General features: G+C 31.7%; 2 protein-coding genes across 3 annotated transcripts; one reads left to right on the top strand and one right to left on the bottom strand.

Annotated features, from left to right (window-relative positions):
- Positions 1-5,200: 5,200 nt before the first annotated feature.
- LOC7479213 (uncharacterized) lies at positions 5,201-6,345 on the bottom strand. The gene has a single exon (XM_002303477.4). It carries the CDS (start codon positions 6,118-6,120, stop codon positions 5,287-5,289), a length of 834 nt encoding a protein of 277 aa, XP_002303513.1. The 5' UTR covers positions 6,121-6,345; the 3' UTR covers positions 5,201-5,286.
- An 11,582-nt stretch (positions 6,346-17,927) lies between these two features.
- Positions 17,928-20,447, top strand: LOC7479212 (probable lipid phosphate phosphatase beta). Of its 2 annotated transcripts, XR_002980729.2 has the most exons (3): positions 17,928-18,696; positions 18,835-19,012; positions 20,093-20,447. XR_002980729.2 is itself a non-coding variant. In XM_002304387.4 (2 exons), exons 1-2 carry the CDS (start codon positions 18,056-18,058, stop codon positions 20,121-20,123), a joined length of 672 nt encoding a protein of 223 aa, XP_002304423.1. In that variant the 5' UTR covers positions 17,936-18,055; the 3' UTR covers positions 20,124-20,447. The 2 variants fall into 2 exon arrangements, 1 of the variants encoding a protein (XP_002304423.1); XM_002304387.4 differs by lacking the exon at positions 18,835-19,012 and having other exon boundaries at positions 17,936-18,696.
- Positions 20,448-22,111: the final 1,664 nt, after the last annotated feature.

Raw genomic sequence — 22,111 nt, 5'->3', positions numbered from 1 at the left:
TAACGTCTTTTAAATAATTTGTTATTCAAACCAAACAATTTTTTAATATCTTTTTCTTCGTATATGCTTTATTTAATCTTGTTTTTTCTCAAGTACAGCAACCCGCAAAAGCCATTACAACATCAAACAGAAACTACATTAAGGATAGCCAAGCACCCATCTGATGAAACTTTTGTAAGCTATGGAGTTACAGTCTTTACGTAAAACTACGGAAACGAATAGGTAGGTGCTTCTATTCCATAGATCTAGTGTTACATTGACGTTGCAGTAATAGGATTAGAAGTGTTTATCAAAGATGTTGACCAAACACCATCTATCTGCCTTTCATTTTCTCCCAAGCGAAGCAATTGTTCGACATCTTCAAAGCTGGAGAATAGAGCTAATTAAGTAGAGAGGATGGAAATTCAATGCCCAACAAAACAAGTACAAGTGTAAGTTAAGTTATCTCTTGTTCGTTTTTCATCAGCAGATGATGAGTTATTTCTAGACTAGGTCTTCTTGTAATCACAACAAAATTAGGTGTCGCCATTGCTAAAATACAAGGTCAATCTTACCATCAGTTTTTTGCTTCGCTTCTCACGTAACACTTGCCATTGATGTATTTAGAGTGATACGGTATAAGGGCAACGCTTGTAGATCAAGAAATGTCCCTTCTTCCGTGCATTGCAAAGTTATGTGTCGCCGGATAAACACCCATTGTTATTGAGATTTGAGATGATAAACTTCTTGCCCATACCGTTTGCTTGGTTGGCTTGGTCGTGGTGAACAGCACAGGGACAAAGCTACGAACACTGTAAAAATATATTTCATATGGCCTTATCTTGACCTAGAACCTCCTTTTTCAGTGATTTTGGAGCTGTTAAATTAAGAGGCGAGTGGGGTTTTTGTTTTCAAAGAAAAGGTCGTGAGAAAAATATTTCTTGAAAATCCACTAATATATGCATTCATATATATTATGATATTCAATTCGGTCCTCCACGCACCCTTTCAATATAATATGAAATAAATGAAAATTTCTTAGGCCTGGATGATGGCCCGTAAAGAAAAGAGAAGATATTTTTTCTTAAATATTGGACGGGAGGACTTGAACTTGTTTTCTCATGTTCATACTAGTTTATTTAACCACACTATGCTGTGGTTAAAAATTATTTCAACGTGAAAAAAAAGTCGAGGTAATTAATGATATCTGTTATTGTTATTAAACTAGATTCATTGTGTTAATTTTAAAATTTTCTTGTCAGATTTTTTATTTAATTTGAATTTAAAATTAACTTTTATAAAAATTATTTTGACATGACTTAGTCAACATGGTGAGTCCAAAAAAATACAAATAACTAATAAAAAGCGTGGCTAACATCTTTTTTATTTTAATATTAAGATAGTAATATATTAGATTGATTTGGACTTTGTAATTTAACCCACAAATCCCAGAACACGAACCATGAACTACACTAGGTTTAACAATTTTATTTTTTCTTTTTAAATAATTTTTTACTTAATGATATGATAATAAAAATAGACATGCACACAATTACACATCAATAAAATATTGAAACATTCATTTGAGACTGTGATAATCTTTTAGAAAGTAAACCTAAACAAAATATGAAAACAAACCAAAATAAATTTAAGATGAATCATATGTTTGAAGGATAAAATTGAAAAAAAATGATTTAATCGAAAGAGAAAAATTAAAAGGTGAATTTGTTTTTTTAAAAAAAAGGAAGATGAAAAAAAGATGTCTAACCAAGTGGCTCAATCTCTCGACCTGCATTAGATTTATTTTGAAATGATTCATTTGATTTGACAAGCTTAAAAAAAAAATAACCAACCGATAAAAATTATGATTTGATTTTCAATAAAAAAAATCAAAATTATATCTATTTTTAATAGTGAAATGATATAGAAAATCAACTTGAGCTTTCAATCTTAACACGTCCAATTAATGGACTCCATTGAATTTAAGATTTGTTTTAACTAAAATCATTTTTCCAATCTACCCTAGACACTCCTGATATGGTTTGGAGATATTTTTTAGCTGTTTTCTTTTTCTTCCAATGGAGGCCTAATTAATATGTCTTAACTAGAGACAGAAGCTGGTGGTTTCCAGTTATAATATTCGTATGGTTAGGCCGTCATAACTTTGTATTAATTGCATAAATAAATCCCTGAAATTAAAGTGTCATACATATATTAAACCATTAATTCATTTAAAACATGTGATTGCCCAAATCTTAATAGGCGCATGGAAACACTAATACTTAAAGAATTATAACTTATCCCATCTCTAATTTAAAAAACAAATTACAAAATTTACGATTTCCAACGCATTTTTTCTACTTAAACATCAAATAATTAGATTCTTAAATCGCTATTAACAAATACATTATTTTATTAACACTTTATTTTAACTATTTATCCTACAGCACTTTTACCTCAGTTAACATATATATATATATATTTGACAAACTTTTTTTATTGCTTTTATTTTTGAAATAAAGACAGGACTTTCTTACAATAAGACGATATGTTAAATATGATTCCAATTTCTTTAATTTAAACTATACATATAAAACAAATAAGTGTAAATTTTATAGTGAAAATTATTTCTAAGAGTTACTATTTTAACTATTAGTTATTAAAATATTGAATGATAATTCAAATTTATAGTCTTAATTTTAAATTTTAAAAATAAAATAAGATATTTAACTATAATTAACTTGTGGAACTTTATTTAAAATTATTTATATCTTAAAATATTTTAATATAATAACCATTCAAACTTGTTGATTTATAGATAATTCAAAAAATCCATTAGAGATTAAAAAATATATCATAAAATAGTTGAACAAAAAAATCACACCTACCAGGCCTTCCAATTATAAAAAAAAAAAAAAATTCAACTCCCATCATGGACCTGTCGACCTACTGTTTATCGATATGCGTGTACTTCACCTCTTTTACAGGAGGTTTTAGGTTCAATTTCTTAGCTTACATTTTTTTTGAGACTTTTCTTCATGAATAGAAAACAATCCTCAAATAGTCTTATTGTGAGTTTTAAGACTCAATTTTTGATTGATTTATGAAAGAAATAAAATTCACGTAATTTTAAGAATTGTTTTAAAAAGCCTTGGGTATGTCAATTGAATTTGTCAATGAGTAAGAGACTGTTTGGCATTGCGTTTGTAACTGCGTTTCATCAAATTTTGAAATTTTTTTTTTTTGTTAAAATTGAATGCGGTTTGTACTTTTTGAATCGTTTTGATGTGCTGATGTCAAAAATAATTTTTAAAAAATGAAAAAACATCATTGACATGTATTTCTGCACGAAAAACTATTTGAAAAGCAACCGCTACCACACTGCCAAACACACTCTAAGTCGATGCCATGTGATTTCTTTTTGAGTTTTCAATTTTATTTTGTTTTGGTCCACTATGAGGAGACTTGTAGAAGGAGAGAGAGAGTGTCAATAAAAATGGGAATCCAATTTTGGCTAGGTAGTGATTGTATAAGTTAATTTGTGGGCACTTCTATTTAGATTTATCATTTTATTTGAGTTTTCCCGTGACATGATTATGTGGTTTTTTCGTGGCCCCATTAGCATTACCAGGTGAAGCCTTGCAATATATTCTGAAATCTGAATCCTTTTTAAAAGTTATTTGTGATATATTAGTGATTGTTTTTTAAAGTATATTTTATTTAAAAATTTATTAAAATAATTTATTTTTTAAATTTTATTTTTAATATTAGCAAATCAAAATGATTTAAAAATATTAAAAAAATAAAAATTTAAAGAAAAAAAATTAATTTCTTTTTTAAAATACCTACATATAATATCTTGAAAGATTATAATTTTAATACTTATTTTGGCTTTGACAATGGTTAAAAAGAGAGGGTGGATTATACCTTAAATTATTGAAAAGAGATGTTTTGTCGAGATGAAGATAGTAGTTGCAATAGAGAAAAAAAATCAAGAAAAGAAGAATCAGGGTGGCGTGGAGGAGGTGAAGAGAGAAATAAAGGGAAAATAGTTTCTAGCAATCCTTTTTTTTTGTTAGTCAGTGAGTGTCTGGGTCAGCTTACGTACACCTCGACTAATCCACTGAGGCTCTAAAGTTAACGACCATGTAAGCCTCCAGTGACCGTAAGATTTGTGGCACTCGAACTGGTGATACCTAGAAAACAAACTCAGAGCTTGACCAGTTAAGCTACACTCCTTAAGATTTTTCTAGCAATCTTTTTATTCAATTGGTCTTGCATGCGAGACTTGTGCCTCTCGACGAACTATGTCATTTTCACAAATAAATTTTTAGCAATGCTATTTTGATAAATTTATTTTACCGCTATGCTAATTTTTTTTTAAAAAACCCTCTACTTTAACATATATATATATATATATATATATATATATCATAAGCAAAAAAGTGGAAAAAATTACAGCTGAAATTCATAAACCTTGAATGAAGTATCTAACTTTTGAAATCAAAAGAAAGACACCAAATGGTAAATGACTTTTCCCAATCGAATCATTGCTAAATATTTGACCATCATCCCCTTTAGAAAGCCAAGATTTTCTGTTGCCAGAATCATAATTACAGAATCCAATATTTTCTTACCAAGGAAAACCACAAGAAATCCACCACTTAAATATTGCTATCATTACACTATAATTCTCATATTCTTTGACACTCTACTAAGTCATCATTGTGCAAATTAGTTTATCCAAAAATCAATAGAAGATAACTAACAATCAAATCTTTAGACAGTGCTGTTTTTTCTAATATTTTTATTTAAAATAATATTTATTTATTTATTTTTAAAACTATACATTAAAACGATCTGAATTATTTTTTTTAAGAGTGTGGCATTCTCTTCCTGTCAGCATTAGAGCTCTACAAAAAATACTGAGTTGATAGCTTGACAAATCAACATCAATATCATCACACAACGACAAATGACCCCCCTACTCTTTTTTGACCAAACTCTCCTAATAAAATAATAATAATAATAAAAAAGTTACAAAAAGAACAGGATGTGGTAGAAAGGTTACTGAGCAATCAATAACAATTAGTACATTTAAACAGTAACGGTGGGTAGGTTAATTAGCATTTATCAACCCAATCTCTCTCACAATAACCGCACCATAAAAAATATTAAGAAAAAAACTAACAGCTCAAGATTTTAAAATCAAGAAAGAAAATTTGTGTTGATGAACGCACCAGATTAATATTTAAAAGAAAAGCACTTCCAAAAAATAAATGAAAAGAAAATAATTTCCACGTATTTTTACAGTTTATAGATAATAAGAAAACAAGGCAACACCGCACGACTATCAAATGCCATCAACTCGCCGTTAACCCCACTCACCGAGTCAAACCCGACCCGACAGTCATCAATCAATGAATCAACCCCGACTTGCTTCGTGACCCGACCTGCTACGACCCGACAAACAAGCATTGCTCTCCGTCCTATACCACCACCAGCGCTCTCATGAGCTCCTCCGCTGCCGGAAAACGTGCAAACTCTTGCTCCTTTCCCTCCAGGGAAAACCCACGCATCACCACGCGCTTCATGTACACCTCCAGCGGGACCCAAGCAATAAAACCGCATCATCTCGTTTCCATCCGCCACACACCTTGCGTTTTCCTCCCGCGTCGTTCCACCTGTTAACTCGGCCCGGGTTTTAACAATTTCTCGATATTCTTCAAAGCGAGTCACCGTTCTCGGCCCGTTTTGCACTTTGAAAATCATCTCTATTCGACCCGGGAATGATTTATTGCTCCAACTGGTGTGAAAGATGATATCCACCACATTTCTTGAAGGATGTCCGTCAGGCAGCTCGGTGAGGGCAGGGAAAACGGGGTCAGTGTTCCGGGTTGAGAGAGAACGTGGTGGGGGTGTTGAAACGGGGTTTGAGGTGGGTTTTTGTTGGTTATGATTAAAAAGATGGTGTTTAGGTTTTGATCTCTTGGCTTTGGTTTCAACAATGACATCTTTAGTCATTTTTGAAGAGTTTTTTCTGCAACTGGAGCTGGGTAACAAGTGTTTCGGGTTGGGGTTAAAAACATCATCAAATGCTCTCGACTTACATTGTAAGGACTTAATCCACCCGCTCGCCATTGAACGAGGACAAGCCGACCTGCAAACCAATTGGATCCTCTCTCTTGAAAAATGAAAATTAAAAACAAGAAGAAGGGAGAGTTTCTTATTTCATTTCTATATCTATGTCGATTTTGTTGGGTTAGAGTTTTTGAGTGAGGTGTTGATGTGCTTGGGGATTCATTTTCTTTCGACACAGAGGTCAGAGTTTTGTTTTTTGTGTTGTAATATAAAGAATGAAATGGAAGGGACATGGCGCGATATTAAATGGACACGGCAACTGGTTAATCTTTTCAAATGACGATAATGACCTAGACAGAGTGTTCTTTCTCTCTTCCTTTTGTCTGTTTTAACCTGATTTCCCTGATGTGATAAATAGACAGGGCAGAAAGAAAGGAAAAAGGCATTACCTTACCTTGGATTACAAAATATAATACAATTTCTAGATATTTAATTGGAGCAATTCATATTTTTTGTATTTTTTGTTCATTTTTTATTCTCAGACATTATTTTAAAATTCAGCGTTCTTTGACCAATTTAATGACTGATTTCTTATATTTAGTTAAAGAAAAATAAAATTCAATAAAAGAGTATTAAAGTGTAAAATAAGTGTTCTGGGATTGATAAGTGGTTTTTTAAGGATTATATTATTTTTTCAAGTGTTTTTAGATGAAAATAATATGAAAATAGGTTTTTGATCAGAAATCTATACCTTAATTCTTTAATCACCAAAACTGACTAGAAAAGGACCAATTGGTGAATAGTATGCACAGTATAATAATGAAAATAATTTTTTTTTTGTTATTTTTAAATTTTTTTTATGATTCTAATTTCTTTTTGCTTCAATAAATAAATTGCTAAAAATAGTATACACATTAATAGGATAAATATATCTTAAATAAAGAGATGCATTTTTCCTTATTTTGGATCGTTATGAGTCTTTTAAATGTTTATTCTAATCACTTTTTATTTTTATTAATGAAGTGCATAGCTCAAAAAAGCTTTATTTTTTAATTGAGAAAAATAAATTAATAAAAAAAGATTATACTAGCAAATTATTTTATTTTGATAGAATTTAAATTATTAATTTTTTTATGAAAGAAATATTGATATGTAATTAAATAAAAACAGCTTGAATCATTCTAAAATCAGATATTTCAATCTACATTTATTTTTCAGCTTCCTAGTTTAGTTTTTTATTTATGTCAACAACTCTACCTAATATTTATTTACATATATAATTTTTAATTCATTTAATTAAATGCTTGAGTTAACTTTTTGGTGCAAAAAAAAAAAAACAAAGATCTAACTGAAAAAATGACAATGCTCACACTTTTATTTTTACTTTTTTCATTGAAAGATAATTTTTAATTTCACTCTCAACCTTTCACGATCAAGATAACTATTGTTTCTCTATTTAATTTTTGCTATTAAAAGAGATTTGATTTGCCTGATTTGTTTTTTTTTACTACTTGTATAAATTTTAAGTTTTGAATCGAGGAAGGTTATAAAGGTTTTTAAAGCTAATTAAGTATCTAATTCAAAGTGTGGTAGATATTTTTTTTCTGTTTGTATTTAAATAATATTTTTTTATTTTTTAAAATAAAATTTTAATATTAAATTATCAAAATAATTAAAAATATATATAAAAGATTAATTTTTTTTTAAAAAAAAAGACAGTATAATTAACCGCAGTCACGTACACCGGCAGACTGGCTTGATTTCGCAGCTTTTCATTTAAGGTAACATAGGGGAAGCTGATATATTTTTTCCCCTACCAGTGTCATATCAGTCATTTTCTCTTCTTCTCTTCTTGGTAAATCCCACGGTGACAATATTTGCCTCTTGTTTCTTTAGGGTTGTTTAAAATTCACAATCAGTTTTCATGTCAGCGTACCATCCATCGATCTGCCCTAATCAAAATCTTAATTATTTTGCATCAGTATAGTCTAAATTAGTTAGCACTCCATCCTGTCAAGTCATTTTCCATTTAAGGCTACCTCTCTCTCCCACCTCGTTTTGTATACTTTGCGTTTCGTTTTGCTTTCTTTCTCCTTCGAATCGAAGCTACACCAGCTATTCCCTACTGTAGTGCAGTTTCTCTTTAAAATATATTAAAATAATTTTCGTATTAATAAATCAACATCATGGCAACCCTAAATAGGCTTTATAACATCTCCGAGTAGCCATGAAGAGTCAAATTAATAAAATAATAATTAAAATAGCATAAATATAGTTTTTTTTATTACGTATATTCTAATGAAAAAAAAACGATTTAAAAAACTAATTGTACTGGATTGGAGAAATAAATACTTTATTTTTCTTTAAGGAGCTTGATGTCGTTATTTTTACACATAGCTGCATTTAATTGATTTATTTTTTGTTTGTCTCACTTTGGTTAGTTTTTTTTTAAAGATACATAGGAATAATATTTTTGAAAAAAAAAAAGTCAATTTCACATTTTGTTTAGCACTCAAAACGAATTGATTAACAAAAAAGAATAATTTTTTTTTTTTATTTTTGACTTTCCATTATTTATCACAACCTTTGGAGCTGCTCTAGCAGTGTTCTGGCTGAAATTCAATGCAATAAGAAACCCTAGGGGACCCCTCCAGGTTTTCGTTTTGTTCTCTATGCATTATTGATTCTCCTGTGAGCCGGCCTCCTTCAAAAACTAAAGGAGGGCTGCCTTGACAAATTGATCAATGGCCATTAGCAGTTTTTATGTCAAGGAATTAAATAATTTCTTGGATCGTAATTACAGGGAATTGCTTGAAGGATATTGCTCATCGGAGTAGGACCTCCATGAATAGGAATTTGTTTTCAGTAGCGATATTCCATTTTGCTTATATAGAGGGACAATCACATCAAATACCACGATTAGGGTGCTTTCAGACACTGAACAATGATGAGTGGGTTCTCTTTAATGATTTATTGGTTATCCTGAGATTAATCCCTTGCAAATAGATCAGACTTCAGAGATAAGATAGAGGACCGAAGAGATGAATCTTCTTTCGTTGGAGTTTGAATGGTACAGTGAGAATAGAAGAATAGAAAGAGAATGGAATATTAAAGAAGCGCTCAGATTTAAAACAATAAAACGACAACTTGTCCTCCACATTTCTTCTTCTTTTTTCCTTTTGGATTTTAATATCAAGTAGCACTATTAAATAATTTTAAATCTTTTTTTTTTATATATATACCAAATTCATGATCGTGTATAGAGAGCTAGACTAGTTTTTTTACCCGCGCTAAGCAATGAGTTAACTTTTTTTAACATTTAAAAAATTTATAAAAGCATTAAAAAGTAAAAACTCGATCCATGTTATCTAAAACACTTTTAAGACACTTAATTGGTGATGTGTTGAACAAAATATTTTTCTAAAAAAAATTAAGATATTGACACATCAAATTGATCCAGGTTAACCATGATTAATCCACGAAACTCGCGACATGGAATATGAGATAGTAATAAAACCATAAATTCATACTAAAACAAATTAGAAAGTCTGATTATAATGTACCTAATATAAAAAGGCTGAAAATGAATAAAAACATAGACAACTTGACTCTAGTAAACTTACATCGGAAGTCGGCACATTGGCGTGAGCTGAGGCAAATTTTTCTAGATGCAAAAAGAAACATATTAAAGCAATGTTAGGATAATATTCCAGAATAACATGAGATAAGCAAAAGAAGCAAAAGAAAAATATCAATGCACTTAGTGTTTCTTAAAAGCAAAACCCTAAAAGTCATCACGTAATCCATTATTTTGTGAATTTGACTAATATGTATTATTTGATTATTATTTGGCGATAATAGAGATAAAGATAATGGAGGTAATATGAAAAAAAAGACAGAGATAAAATTATGTTTGATTATAAAGATAAAGTAATTGTTTCTATATCCTATTTGGTTACAGTAGACAAGACATAATAAAAAATAAAAAATAAAATATTTAAACTATAATATATATTGTTGTCAAACTTATATATTTTAAAAAAATAATTAGTTTTATTTTATTTTTACTTTAGTTTATAATGAGTGTTGAAATCAATAATATTATAATAAACCTAGTTATAAAATCAGGACTAACTTAACAGGTTGACCCACAGTCTGGACTAGTTTGAGTTTAAAAAAAAACAGAGGGATGATTGACTCGACCTGATACGGTCAAAAACCTAAGTCAACACGGGATAAAACACGGGTCAAAAACCCGTTGATTTTTTTGAAATTTTTTTGGGTCATTTGGCTTGACCCTTCCAACCTCTGACATGAATCTTGCACCGAGTCAACCCCCAAGTTGAGTTTTAAAACTCCCGACCCATGATTTAGGCCTTGCCCTGGTCAACCCCCGAGTCGGGTTTTAAAATTATGATAAAACAATTTTATTCTTATATTGACTCAAGTAAATCTAGGTTCACCCTCTTGATTCGTAACTCGAGCCTTGTCCCGGGTCGACCCTTGAATCAAGTTTTAAAACTATGATAATAGTTAATTTTTTTCGTACGCTGACTCGAGTCAACTTGGCGCTCGTGACTTGAGCCTCGACTAGTGACCTGAGCTTTACTTCGGATCGACTCCTGAGTTTGGTTTTAAAATTATAATAATTATTATTTTTATCCTTACATGTTTTAGCTTGACAATTTGAAATTGATAGTTTTTTATAAGGATATTTTAAAAATGATAACTAATAAATATTTTCTCCAAAAATATATTATTTATGTACCTCCTGTTTTGAAAGTATATAAATTCACTTTAAAATTATATGAGAAATATATTTATTTTCATGTTTTTATTTTTTTAACCAAATATATTTTTATCTCTATTATTTTTATTCCTTTTTATCATCAAACAATAACCAATAACTTTTATAAAGAAATTCATCCCTTTAATAATTTTCCTAAAACCAATGGAAAACCTGGCTATACGTGGGACACGATTGCTAATATGCGATAGGTGGCAGTTTACAAATTCACCACGTCTACACTCAAATTTAATTTTGGATTCGGACTAGTTAATATTAGATTTGATTGAAATCGACGGGTTGCATATCAAATTTACACTCAAATTTTTTTTTTAAATATAGATGTTGGAGGTCTTAGAGTCGTTAATTTAAATCTGAGTTGAATTCTTCGATTTTATTTTAAGTTGGTTGGTTGAAAAAAAAAATTATAGTTGAATTAAAATCGAAAAGAATTTGAGTTAGATTATAATTTTGATATCCATAGAACGAAGACCTATGTAATAAAAATCGTTTTTTCAATATGTTTTGTTTTTTTGGACTTTGTCACATATTTGCAATTCAAGTTTATTGATTTGTTCTCCATTCTATTTACTTCATTTAATTTACTTTTAGTTCTTTGCTTTATTTAATTTGATTTTAGTTTTAATTTTGTTTATTATTCCAATAAGTTATTGAATATCCTTATGATATTGAAGCGAGATTACCCCTTCATTTGATAGGTAATAAATCGTTTTTTCTTTGCTCTATATCTATATTTTCTAAATTTTTTTAAAGTATTTTTCTTGGTAACACACCTATTATTAAAAAATAAATCTAAATGGTTCCTTTTAATTAGTAGTTAAAAGTATAATATTGCAGCATATAGTCCTAAAAGTTCTTTTACTTGTAGAAATGCTTAAAATGATATGTGATCCTTCTACTTTGTTCATTTGTTAAAATTAAACCTTTTTGCTTTAAATTTTGTGAAACAAAGTATCTGTTTGGGAATGTGGTAGAGGTTTTATTTCAAAATATTTTTTTACTTGGAAATATATTAAGATAATAATTTTTTAATTTTTAATTTTTTTAAACAAATAGTGTTTCAACCGTAATATCAAACACATCCTTTCATTTTAATTTAAAAGCAAGTTGAGATGCTTTATCCAACTCTTTCAATGTATGGCATTTATCTAAGAGGCTATTTGAAATTGCATTTTAAATAGCATTTCATTAAATTTTGAATTTTTTTTTTATTTTAATTTGTTTTATATTTTTGAATCGTTTTGTTATGTTGATATAAAAAAATTATTTTTAAAAAATAAAAAAATATTAATTGTATACATTTTCAAATTAAAAATATTTTGAAAAGTAAATACATCCCACTTTCAAATATTATCTAAATAAAAGAAAAAAACAATTAAAGAATCTTTGATTGGTGGAGGACTTAGAGAAACACTCGAATCCCCCAACTAAGATCCTTGGAAAAGACAAGTTAGGATTCACCGCATACCAAGAGGAAGATTGGTTGGTAACCTTAGGGGAATCAGTTGGTAAAATTCTTTTCCAACTGACTTTCTTTTCCAACTGACAAAATCAGCTGGTAATTTTTCATGCAAAATTTTACCAACCGAAAAAATAGTTGGTAAATATTAACAAATTCATCAGATAAGTCGAAAAAATAGTTGGTAACAAATTCAAACATGGCATCATGATGATATTGGCAATAACATAGGGTAAGAAGGCAAGTCTAAGGCAAATTACAATGTCTCACTATAAAATTTTTTAAGAATTACTTACCATATGAAAAAAAGCTCGGAAAGCGAGCAACTTGAAATTATAAAATTTGAAACCCATTGTGAATAGCTTAAATCTTGAAAACGAGAAGGCATTAAAATAAAAAACAATGCAATAGGCAAAAAGATTTGGAGAAAAATAAAATCTGAAACCCACTGTGAACTACAATTGGAAACAAATCTAACTAATCCAAACCCATAAAAAATAATAAACAAAATAATCATGCACCCTATCCAAGAGGCCCTAAAATCTAAGATACATAAATAAAAGGTTATTTTGTGTTTGAAATAACAGTTAATCAACATGTTTAAGTATTTGAATTTCTTCTTCTTAATATAAGGAACTCCAAGTTTATGATATAAGTTTGAATACTTACAAAAATAGTCTCAATCGAGGGATTTAAAGACCATCCGATGATAAAGTCAATACATTTATGGAAAGAAATTAAATGACTTAAAAAAGCCTTAAATTAAAGGAAAAAAAAGATATTTGTTCTTGATTTTTAAGTTGGTTAATGCTTTAAAATCTATATATTTTTATCTTAAAAGATAAAAAGTTTTTTGAATCTGACATGTTTGCTAGACCCACGTTACCTTGGATTTGATGGATTATCAAGTTCAGGTTTTTTGAGTGTGACATATTTGCCATACCCATGTTATCTTGGGCTTGGCTAAATGCCAAGTCCAAATACTTTGGGTCTGACATGGTTGTCAGACTTATGTTATCTTACACCTAGCTATCTGTCAAGTTCAAGTTTCTTAAATTTATAATGTTTAATTTATATTACCTTGGACTTAATTGATTGTTAAATTAAAATTTTATGAGTTTGACATGTTCGCTGGACCTACGAATTATATATAAGACACGTGCAATGCTATAGAAAAGCCGAAGTATTAATATTGGTGCGTAGTAGTAAAATAAGAAGAAGAAGCAGTAGCTATGAACTCACATCTGTTTGTGCCAAAAACAAAATTAAAGAAAACAATGACTTTATTATTTCTTTGGAAGGTTCGACAAGGCAGAAGATATTCACTTGGACACATTTTTTTCTTCTGTTTTTTACCACCCTCGAGCCATGAAATAATCAATGCGTTTTTGGGACAAGTAATGCCAATGACTTCAATGCACCTGTATGAATCTAGCTCCCTCCTTCACCCCCATTAATGTCATATTATTTCCTGCACCACCTTGTTCTTCTACATGTCATTAAATGCCGCTTTGGGATTTTCCCTTTGATGCCTCGTTGTCAACCCATTTTTACCATTTCCTACCACGAATTTTCTGAGTAGCATGTGAACCCTTCGTAGCATTTTATTATCCTTGCATCTGTGTTAGGCATATTAGCAGGAATTTTATTCGAGATTGAGACTTGTAAGCAAGCTCAAATCTAAGGATTTATAAGATCAGCAACCCGACATCAACAAACCAGACAAGAATTCAGGTTATTTATGAAAAATGTACGTAAGAAAATAACGCTATCAATTAATTTTAAACATGAAAGAAAATGAATAATACAGAGCGGCATGTCAGAAAGGAAGGTTTTTTTTTTTTTTTAAAAAAAAATAGCAGCTAAAAAAATATATTCGAACTAGCAAAGCTGAAAACTTAATTTTTAAAATAACACAATTTTATAAAACATACATATCACACTTGCATGATCCACTTAAGGTCTTGTTTGTTTTAATTTACATTTTAAAAATGTTTTTGAAAAAAAATAATTTTTATTTTATGTTTTTCTTTCCTTCAAATTAATAATTTTTTGGTGTTTTTGGATCATTTTAATGCGTTGATATCAAAGATGATTTTAAAAAAATAAAAAAAAATATTATTTTAAAATTAACATTTTCAAATAAAAAATATTTCAAAAAATAACCACAACCAAACTCTCAAATACATTCAGTTGCGGCACGTAGATGAGATTAAAATTGGCAAAATTCCTTTTCGTTTTCCCCCTTATTTCTCTTTTTCCACCTTCTCCTCCCCTGCACCACCCTCCCCCTTATCCTCCACCGCGAAAAAGCTCTCTCTCTCTCTCTCCACCGTGTCCTTTCTCTCCCTCTCTTTACCTGCGCATCTTGAGGTCATACAAGTTTCACTTGCACATTTTATAGGCGCGCATGTGGTGTCCTACATGTTCTATAAAACCGTGTTATTTTAGAAAATAAGTTTTCAATTGTGATAGTTTGCGTATATTGTTTATGCTACTGTGCTATTTTTTTTTATAAAAAAAACTCATGAATGCCAAGGAACCACAAAAATACTTGATCAGTTGATGAGTGATTATCGGATCAATCAAAACATTTTGTTTTTGACTTGTCCAGATGGAAGGACTGCGATCATGTGATTTTTTAGGCCGTGGCCCTTGGGGATTTGGCAGGTTGGTAAGGGAAGGTTGGCTGGGCATGAAAAACTGCTATTTGTAGGTCCCGTTTTATGAGGCTGGTCCCCGTTTAGACCTACAGCAACTTCCATGACATTAGCCCACGGTCTACCCTACACCATTTGGGGTCTTCTACTCTTCTATCCTTGTAGTAGGGCTGTTGGACGCAGGTGGTAGTGGGTTTTAAAAATAGTGTCCTTAGAGATTTGGACCCTTATTTATCTGTGGTGAAGCCTGTGTTTGGTAATTCGCAGGTGGTCAATTTTGAGTTCTTTGAGTAAATCCTAGAGAGAAACCAAATTGAAAATTTTGTTGTTACCATTTTATGGTGCCGACGAACTTTTCTCTTCTTATATATAAAACAGCAAGAACGCATGATTTGACCCCAAATATTTTATTCTACATAGGAGCAAGCCAGGTAGTATAATTGGACCAGGAGGAGGTTTTACTATAGCTCTAGGACTAGGACATTTTACAGGGTCTGAAATTGATGATAGCTGCATGTTGTGAAGCTCTAGTAATTGTACGTTGCAAATAGGCAATTATATAAAAAAGTCAGAACTAAAAACCATGCTTATAAAAAAATATACAACCCGGTGAATGTAAACCATCAACCCAATTCCTGGCCGAGGCTACCGATTTTGTTTAATAAAACAATATTGTTTTAATAATTTTTTTAAAAAATCAATCATGGAGTTAATATATCAATTCACAAATTAGCTAATCAAACCTGAAGCTGAAGTTTAAGCAAGGTTTGTCATCGAATTGTGTTTTATGACTATGCTATAAAAAAATAATTTAAAAACCGAAAAAAAACATCTATTATTTCATCATAAGCTGTCCACTAATATTCATATTCCCCTCCTTTTTTGTCATAAAAATAAGTAGGAGGTCGTCATCCTAATTATGTTATGTTCAATTATAGGTATTGTTTGGAGGAGCACATGATCGAATTCGATTTCCGACATGTTTTTCCTCCAAGTTCGCTGATCTTATTTGGCCATGTTATTCCCTAACACCAGCATATTTGAGCACGATCTCAGTATAGGTATTTCTGAGTTACTTAAGAGCCCATTCAATCATTGATTCATGTGTTTTCTTTCGTGGTCAACGTATCATTACATTAGACCTGATTCCACTGATACTTATGCCGGCAAGCACCCGGTTTATTTCTTAATGATTAAGTATCTTTCATTTCCAGCTTTATTCAATGAGTTTGAAAGTGTAATATTAAAAATAATTTATTTGAAAATATATTAAAATAATATTTTTTTTAATATTAACACATCAAAATAATTTAATATTAAAGAACCAATTCAACCCAAAAACTTAAATTATCGGGTGAAGTCTCAAGATATAATTGATATTATTTTTTAACACACCTCTCAAGTGAAAGTCTTTTGAGCTTGAAATTTGTACAGGTCCACACTACCTTGTACTTAGTTTTTATCAAATAAATAGGGATAACGAGATTCGAACTTGTGACCACTTGACCATCAAGACTCTGATACCATGTCAAATAACCAATTCAACCTAAAAGCTTAAGTTATTAAGTGATGTTCCAGGATATGATTTATATTATTCTCTAATATCTAAAAATTAAAAAAAAAATTTGAAGTAAAAAAAAAAAAATTTAAAATATAAAAACAAATGAGATGATAGTCATGTCCAAAACAGACAGGAGGAGTAATAACTGATGCCTTAGGGTAATAGCCCACTGCTTTTCAAACCGTATATAAAAAAAAAGAATTTCATTCCAGTGGAGAGTAAGTTCTCAGCCCAGTATTACGAAGCAAGATAAGCTAAGGAGTCCCGTAATACATTCTTTAATTCTTGTTATGAAGAGCCCATACTTAAGCCCATTAATAATAGATACTAGCCGGCACGACGTCGTTAAAACCCATTCAAAAACAGCAACCTTACTGGCCCATTTTCTTAATGTTAAAGATAATAAATCAAAATCAAGCTGCCTTTTTATTTTTAAATATCCTTTTGTAAGAGACGATTACCTAAACAATCTAAAGTAACTGCGAGTTTTTTATATGGTGATTAACTGTTAAAACATCTTAATATATATATATATCTAAATATATTTTAATTATTGTATACAAAATTCATGCCGTAGCAAGTGTGGTTAGCGCAATTGTGACAAAGTTGAGGTGATGAGATCAAATCTTGTTGCGGTCATATATTTACTAAATGTTTTTTGTTTAAGAACATAAAAAGTGGATGATATAATTTCTGCTTTTTAATATAAAAAAAATAAAATAGGGTTATGCGGAGCCTCCGGGTCTGGCCATTTACTTTTTTCTTTTTTTAAGGTTTTTTTTTATACTTCAAAAAATATTTACTAGGTTAACCTACTTTTTAATTTTGATATGTTTCTCAAATACTATTAAAAAAAATTATTTGCATTTTAATAATTTTTTAAAACATAATAATACTAGTAATAAATTCTTGATGAAAAATCGTTTAAAATCTGTTTTTTTATTATTAAAATTCTTAAATAGATTTTTATTGTAATTTTATAACATTTATGATTTTTTATTTTTTAATTATATAAAATATAGAATACTATTTAAAAATAAAACAGGGTTAGGCTCTGGATCTAGCCATTCGTTTTTTTCCCTTTTCTTTTGGTTTTTTTTACATAAAATAATAAATAATGAAGAGTAATAAATTAAATATTGAGTGAATTAAATAAATTTTTATTTTTATAATGATGATAAATTAAACAATATTTTAAATTATTTTTTTTAAAAAATAAATAATTTAAAAACACTTGATTTTTTTCTAAAAAATTCAATAAGTACCTTTTTCTTCATTTTTTTTTTATTTGTTAGAATTTTTGTTTTGAAAAACTCAAAATTTTCCGACCTAAGATTTTTTTTTTATTAATCAATAAACTCCAAAAATGAAAAATCACATGCGCTAGGCTGTGCTGGATTCTTTTATCCAAAACGACGCCTTTTCATATCCTAAGTCCCTAACCTCTTCTAACGACCACAATCTTCACCTCCGCCACCGCCACATAAACACCACTCCAACTACCACAAATGGCCGAACCACCACCGACACTCCTCCAAAAAGTCCTGACGGTAGACACAAAATTCTCCCACTACCTCCATTCCAAATTCCACACTCGCCTCCCAATATTCTTTCTCCTCATCCTAGAAATTTCCGCTGACTTCCGCTTTTCCTTCCCAATTTCCCTCTCCCTTTTGTTTGCCCTTCCCCTCCCTTCCCTCCTTCCTTTCTTTTCCTCTCTCCTACTTGGTCTCCTCCTTGATATCGCCACCGTCGGCCTTGTCAAAATCCTCTTGCGCCGCCCTCGCCCTCCTTATAACCACCTCTCCTCCATGTCCACCCCTGTCTCCGCCGACCACTTTTCCTTCCCTAGTGGCCATTCCTCTCGTGTTTCCTTTGTTGCTGCATTGGTTTTTCTCTATAAGGAGGTGATGGAGGTAGCGGCTGTGGAGGTGAGGGAAAAAGGTGGAGTCTTTGGAAGTTGGGTGGGGGAAGACGGGAAGTTGGTGGACGTCGTGGTGGTGGGAGTTTGTGTTTGGGCAGTTGTTACGGCGGTTTCTAGGGTTTTATTAGGGAGGCATTACTTTTTTGATGTCTTCGCAGGGTTTTGTTTGGGAGTGATTGAAGGGATTTTCGCCTTTCGGGTTTTGAGGTTTGAGGATATTTTGAGGTAAAGATTTGAAACTTAACTTTTTTATTATTGGCTATGCAATTTGGTACAAAAGTTTATTATCTCAAGAATTGGAAGTTAGCATTTACATTAATTAAGTTGGATTTTTTCTGATAAGATTGATCATCATTTGGCTAGGTTTTGTAGTGTTCAAAGATCTATGAAATTTAAACAACGTGAACCTTAAAAAGTTTTGGTTCAGATAGTAGACAGGAGTAGATGATGGACTATGCTTCAAATAAGGAATGATGCTATCCATGATGTTTACAGAATGTGACTAAATTTACAAGTATGTTTGACTTAGTTAGATGATGAGGTAAGAGTTCAGTTACTTCTGCGTTACTTGCTTTTGATGAATTGATCAATTCATCTGTCATTGGTGTTAGGTTGTCAAGACCCATTGAGTTCTAGTCATGAAAGATGTTGGTTTACATGCTGAGTTTTATTTTCTGGTTCTTCCACTTTGCTCATGTACCTTCATGTCCAATATGGCAATGCGCGAGGAATATCATTCTTTTATTGGATTTGTGTTGCTGGAGGGTCGTCGTTGTCAATACTTGTTGGGTGGCTTGCTACTGAAACGTCACAAACTGGCTGGATTGCTTAATTTTGGGTTAGAAATTGATCATGCAATGGTAAATTTGGGTTCATGTAGTGCAATTGTGGGCATAGGGATGGGGGAAATCATGATTGTAGATTGACAAAATTGCAGAATGTAATTGTTAAACATGCAATGTAAGATTTTCCGAGGAAGGTATATGGTTTAGCATCACTAGATCTCCAGCACCGATAAACCAGATCAGGAATCGGCAGATAGAATTTTCATCTCGGCTTGCAAAGCAAAAGGCCCATTTCAAGCACAGTCCGCTCTGTAAAAATCACTTATGTTTAGATTTCAGTCCACTGTCATTCAAATCAATGCTTGAGCTGATTCTGAACTTCCTAAACACCTTCACCTCCCACTAGTCTTTGGGTTAGCCATCCTGATCTATGATCAACTTTTTTCAATCTCGTTTATTCTCGTTCTCTCTCTCAAGTTTTTCTTTCCATGAAATACCAACTTTACGGATGTCTTTTAATGTACTTCCATAGTGTACACAGATTGGTTGACAAAGCAGTAGAATGAAGTGGTTTGGTGCATTTGATGGACCATTTACTGGCTCATAGGGAAATATGACCGTAGAAGGGTTACCTATTATCAGCTTAACATAACTGCAGGGAACGTTACCTGCACTGCACTCCCCTTTAATGAATATTGTTTTTCATTTGTCAGCTTTACCCTTAAAGATGTACATTAATATAACTTATTTGAATTATATTGTTTGGATTTATTAACTAGCTAAAATTTGACTACTAATAAAGATGAGTTAAACAAGCCTAATTTTCCTACTTGCAGCACCTTTCGTCATCAAATCTGGTCAAGGTAGAAGCTAAGTGCTTGGAATGGAAGGCATGGGAGATACTTCCTTTGAAACAGATCATCGGATGGACCTCTCTGGGTTTATCTTAATGCCAGATCCATATTCAAGGTATCATTTTCTCTGATGCGAAGCCCCAGAATTCGAAGATGATTGGTGCGAATTCTCTGAACACACAGAAAACTGAAATGTGCTGCTGGCGAATGCCATTTAGCCAACTAAGTTGTGGCATTGTTTTGTCTCAATTTGCATAGTTCATTGGCCCTTTGGCATTAAATATGATTTCTCGATTCTCTTTAATATCACATAAATGCAATTTGGTGCTTGCTACAATTTAGTCATAATGGGATTGATGGAACTGGTTTAGTTGGGACCTTTACATGGTCATAAGTTGTTCCAGTAAAATAATGGATGACGCATGGTAGAAGCAACCGTATATTATCTGTGTTCAAACTTCAAACCCTCTCCTGTTTTGAGAGTCTTGCATCCACTATAATGTCGCCTGCCGATGCGAAACCTTTGTAGTGCATCCAACTTTCAGGGTTCAGAACAATAGTGCATGTATCTTTTGGGGCACAAAAACGACGGGGCTGATGCAAAGGTCACGTATATCATCGATGGCTAAAAAACTTTCCGGCTGTCCTTGACTGGCACATGAGCTAGTTTAGCTAGCTGCGGGCAGCCAGCTTTGCTTAATTTGGGCCAGCCCCTTAAATCATAGTTATTCAGTTTAGGTAATGTAACGGCCCATGAATGATGTCATGGCATACCTTTTCCTACAAACGCGAGGAAAGTAGTCTTACAACTTCAACCCCAGATGCAAGCACTGAACTGGAACCGGAACAGGAGGCTAAACTGGTGCTACTACAAGTTTAGGAATTCCTATGGGGTCTCTCATGGCTTTCATTTGGTTCTATCATCCGAGAAGCTAAGCAATTGCTCTAACTGATGCTCGAGATGCTGAAGAGATTGGTAATTTCTTACATTATCATAAACGAAGAAGAGACGAATTAACTCCCCTTATTGACTCTATGGCTATTGCGTATTTTCCGACAGAAGCTAAGCATTGTATTTCCAAATAATTAAAAGCTTACAAAGTAGTTAGCTCAAAGATTTTTGCAATCTAAAAACTTGCTTTTGTTTTTTGAATTAGCCATGATAAGGTAACTCTATCCGATAAGGTAATGTTTGTTGGTTGATGGATCTTATTTTGGTTTTAGTCAATCAGGAAAAAGCGCATGGAAACTTGCTGGATTAAGAATGTCATGATGAAAATATGGAACACATCCAGGCAAAAAGAGCTTCGATACTTTGAGATGTCACGCGATACTGACATCTGGTATCATTATTGTATGTCAGCTTGGTGGATATATAGAAAGGAGTTGTAGAATACTGGATGATGTTTTTGGCTAGCGTGACCCGAGTCATCATTGTTCTTGAAGTCCATTTCCAAGTATTGCTGTTGTTGAAAAAGATATGCACATGCATTCTTTTAATTCTGAATGTGTTTACACTGCGTTTTGAGTTGCAATCACATGTTGTTACTGTGGAATCTGAAGACAGAATGCCCCAAATAAGAAACGGGACAATCATTGATAGAGGCTAACGAGATTGACATTTGCCGATGCTCCGTCGGCGCTAAAACGGCCTGCTAGAGGAAAAATATGCTCGGATTTGTTTTGAATTGATTACACAACACTTGTTATGCATAAGCTATAGAAGACCACCAACAGGCAACAGGTTACAGCACTTCTACAATGGACATGAAACGTCAGAGTTTTAAGACTTCTTGAGTCCACAGAAACACCAACCCTGTCATTTTCTATACGGTATCGTGGGCCAATTGTCATTTCTCCGTCTTAGAAGATTAGGGTTGGAGATGATACATGGACTTTTTTATTTGCACTGTGTCGTCGAGGGCTTTGGTCAGTGTATCATGATTGGTAGATGGAATTAGCACGAAAAGGATGAATTCTATAAATGTCCCTATCTCTTAT

This window comes from Populus trichocarpa, chromosome 3 (assembly GCF_000002775.5).
Source record: "Populus trichocarpa isolate Nisqually-1 chromosome 3, P.trichocarpa_v4.1, whole genome shotgun sequence".
NCBI lineage: Eukaryota > Viridiplantae > Streptophyta > Magnoliopsida > Malpighiales > Salicaceae > Populus > Populus trichocarpa.
The sequence above is the reverse complement of the archived record's forward strand: the minus strand, read 5'-3'. Positions and strand labels throughout refer to the sequence as shown.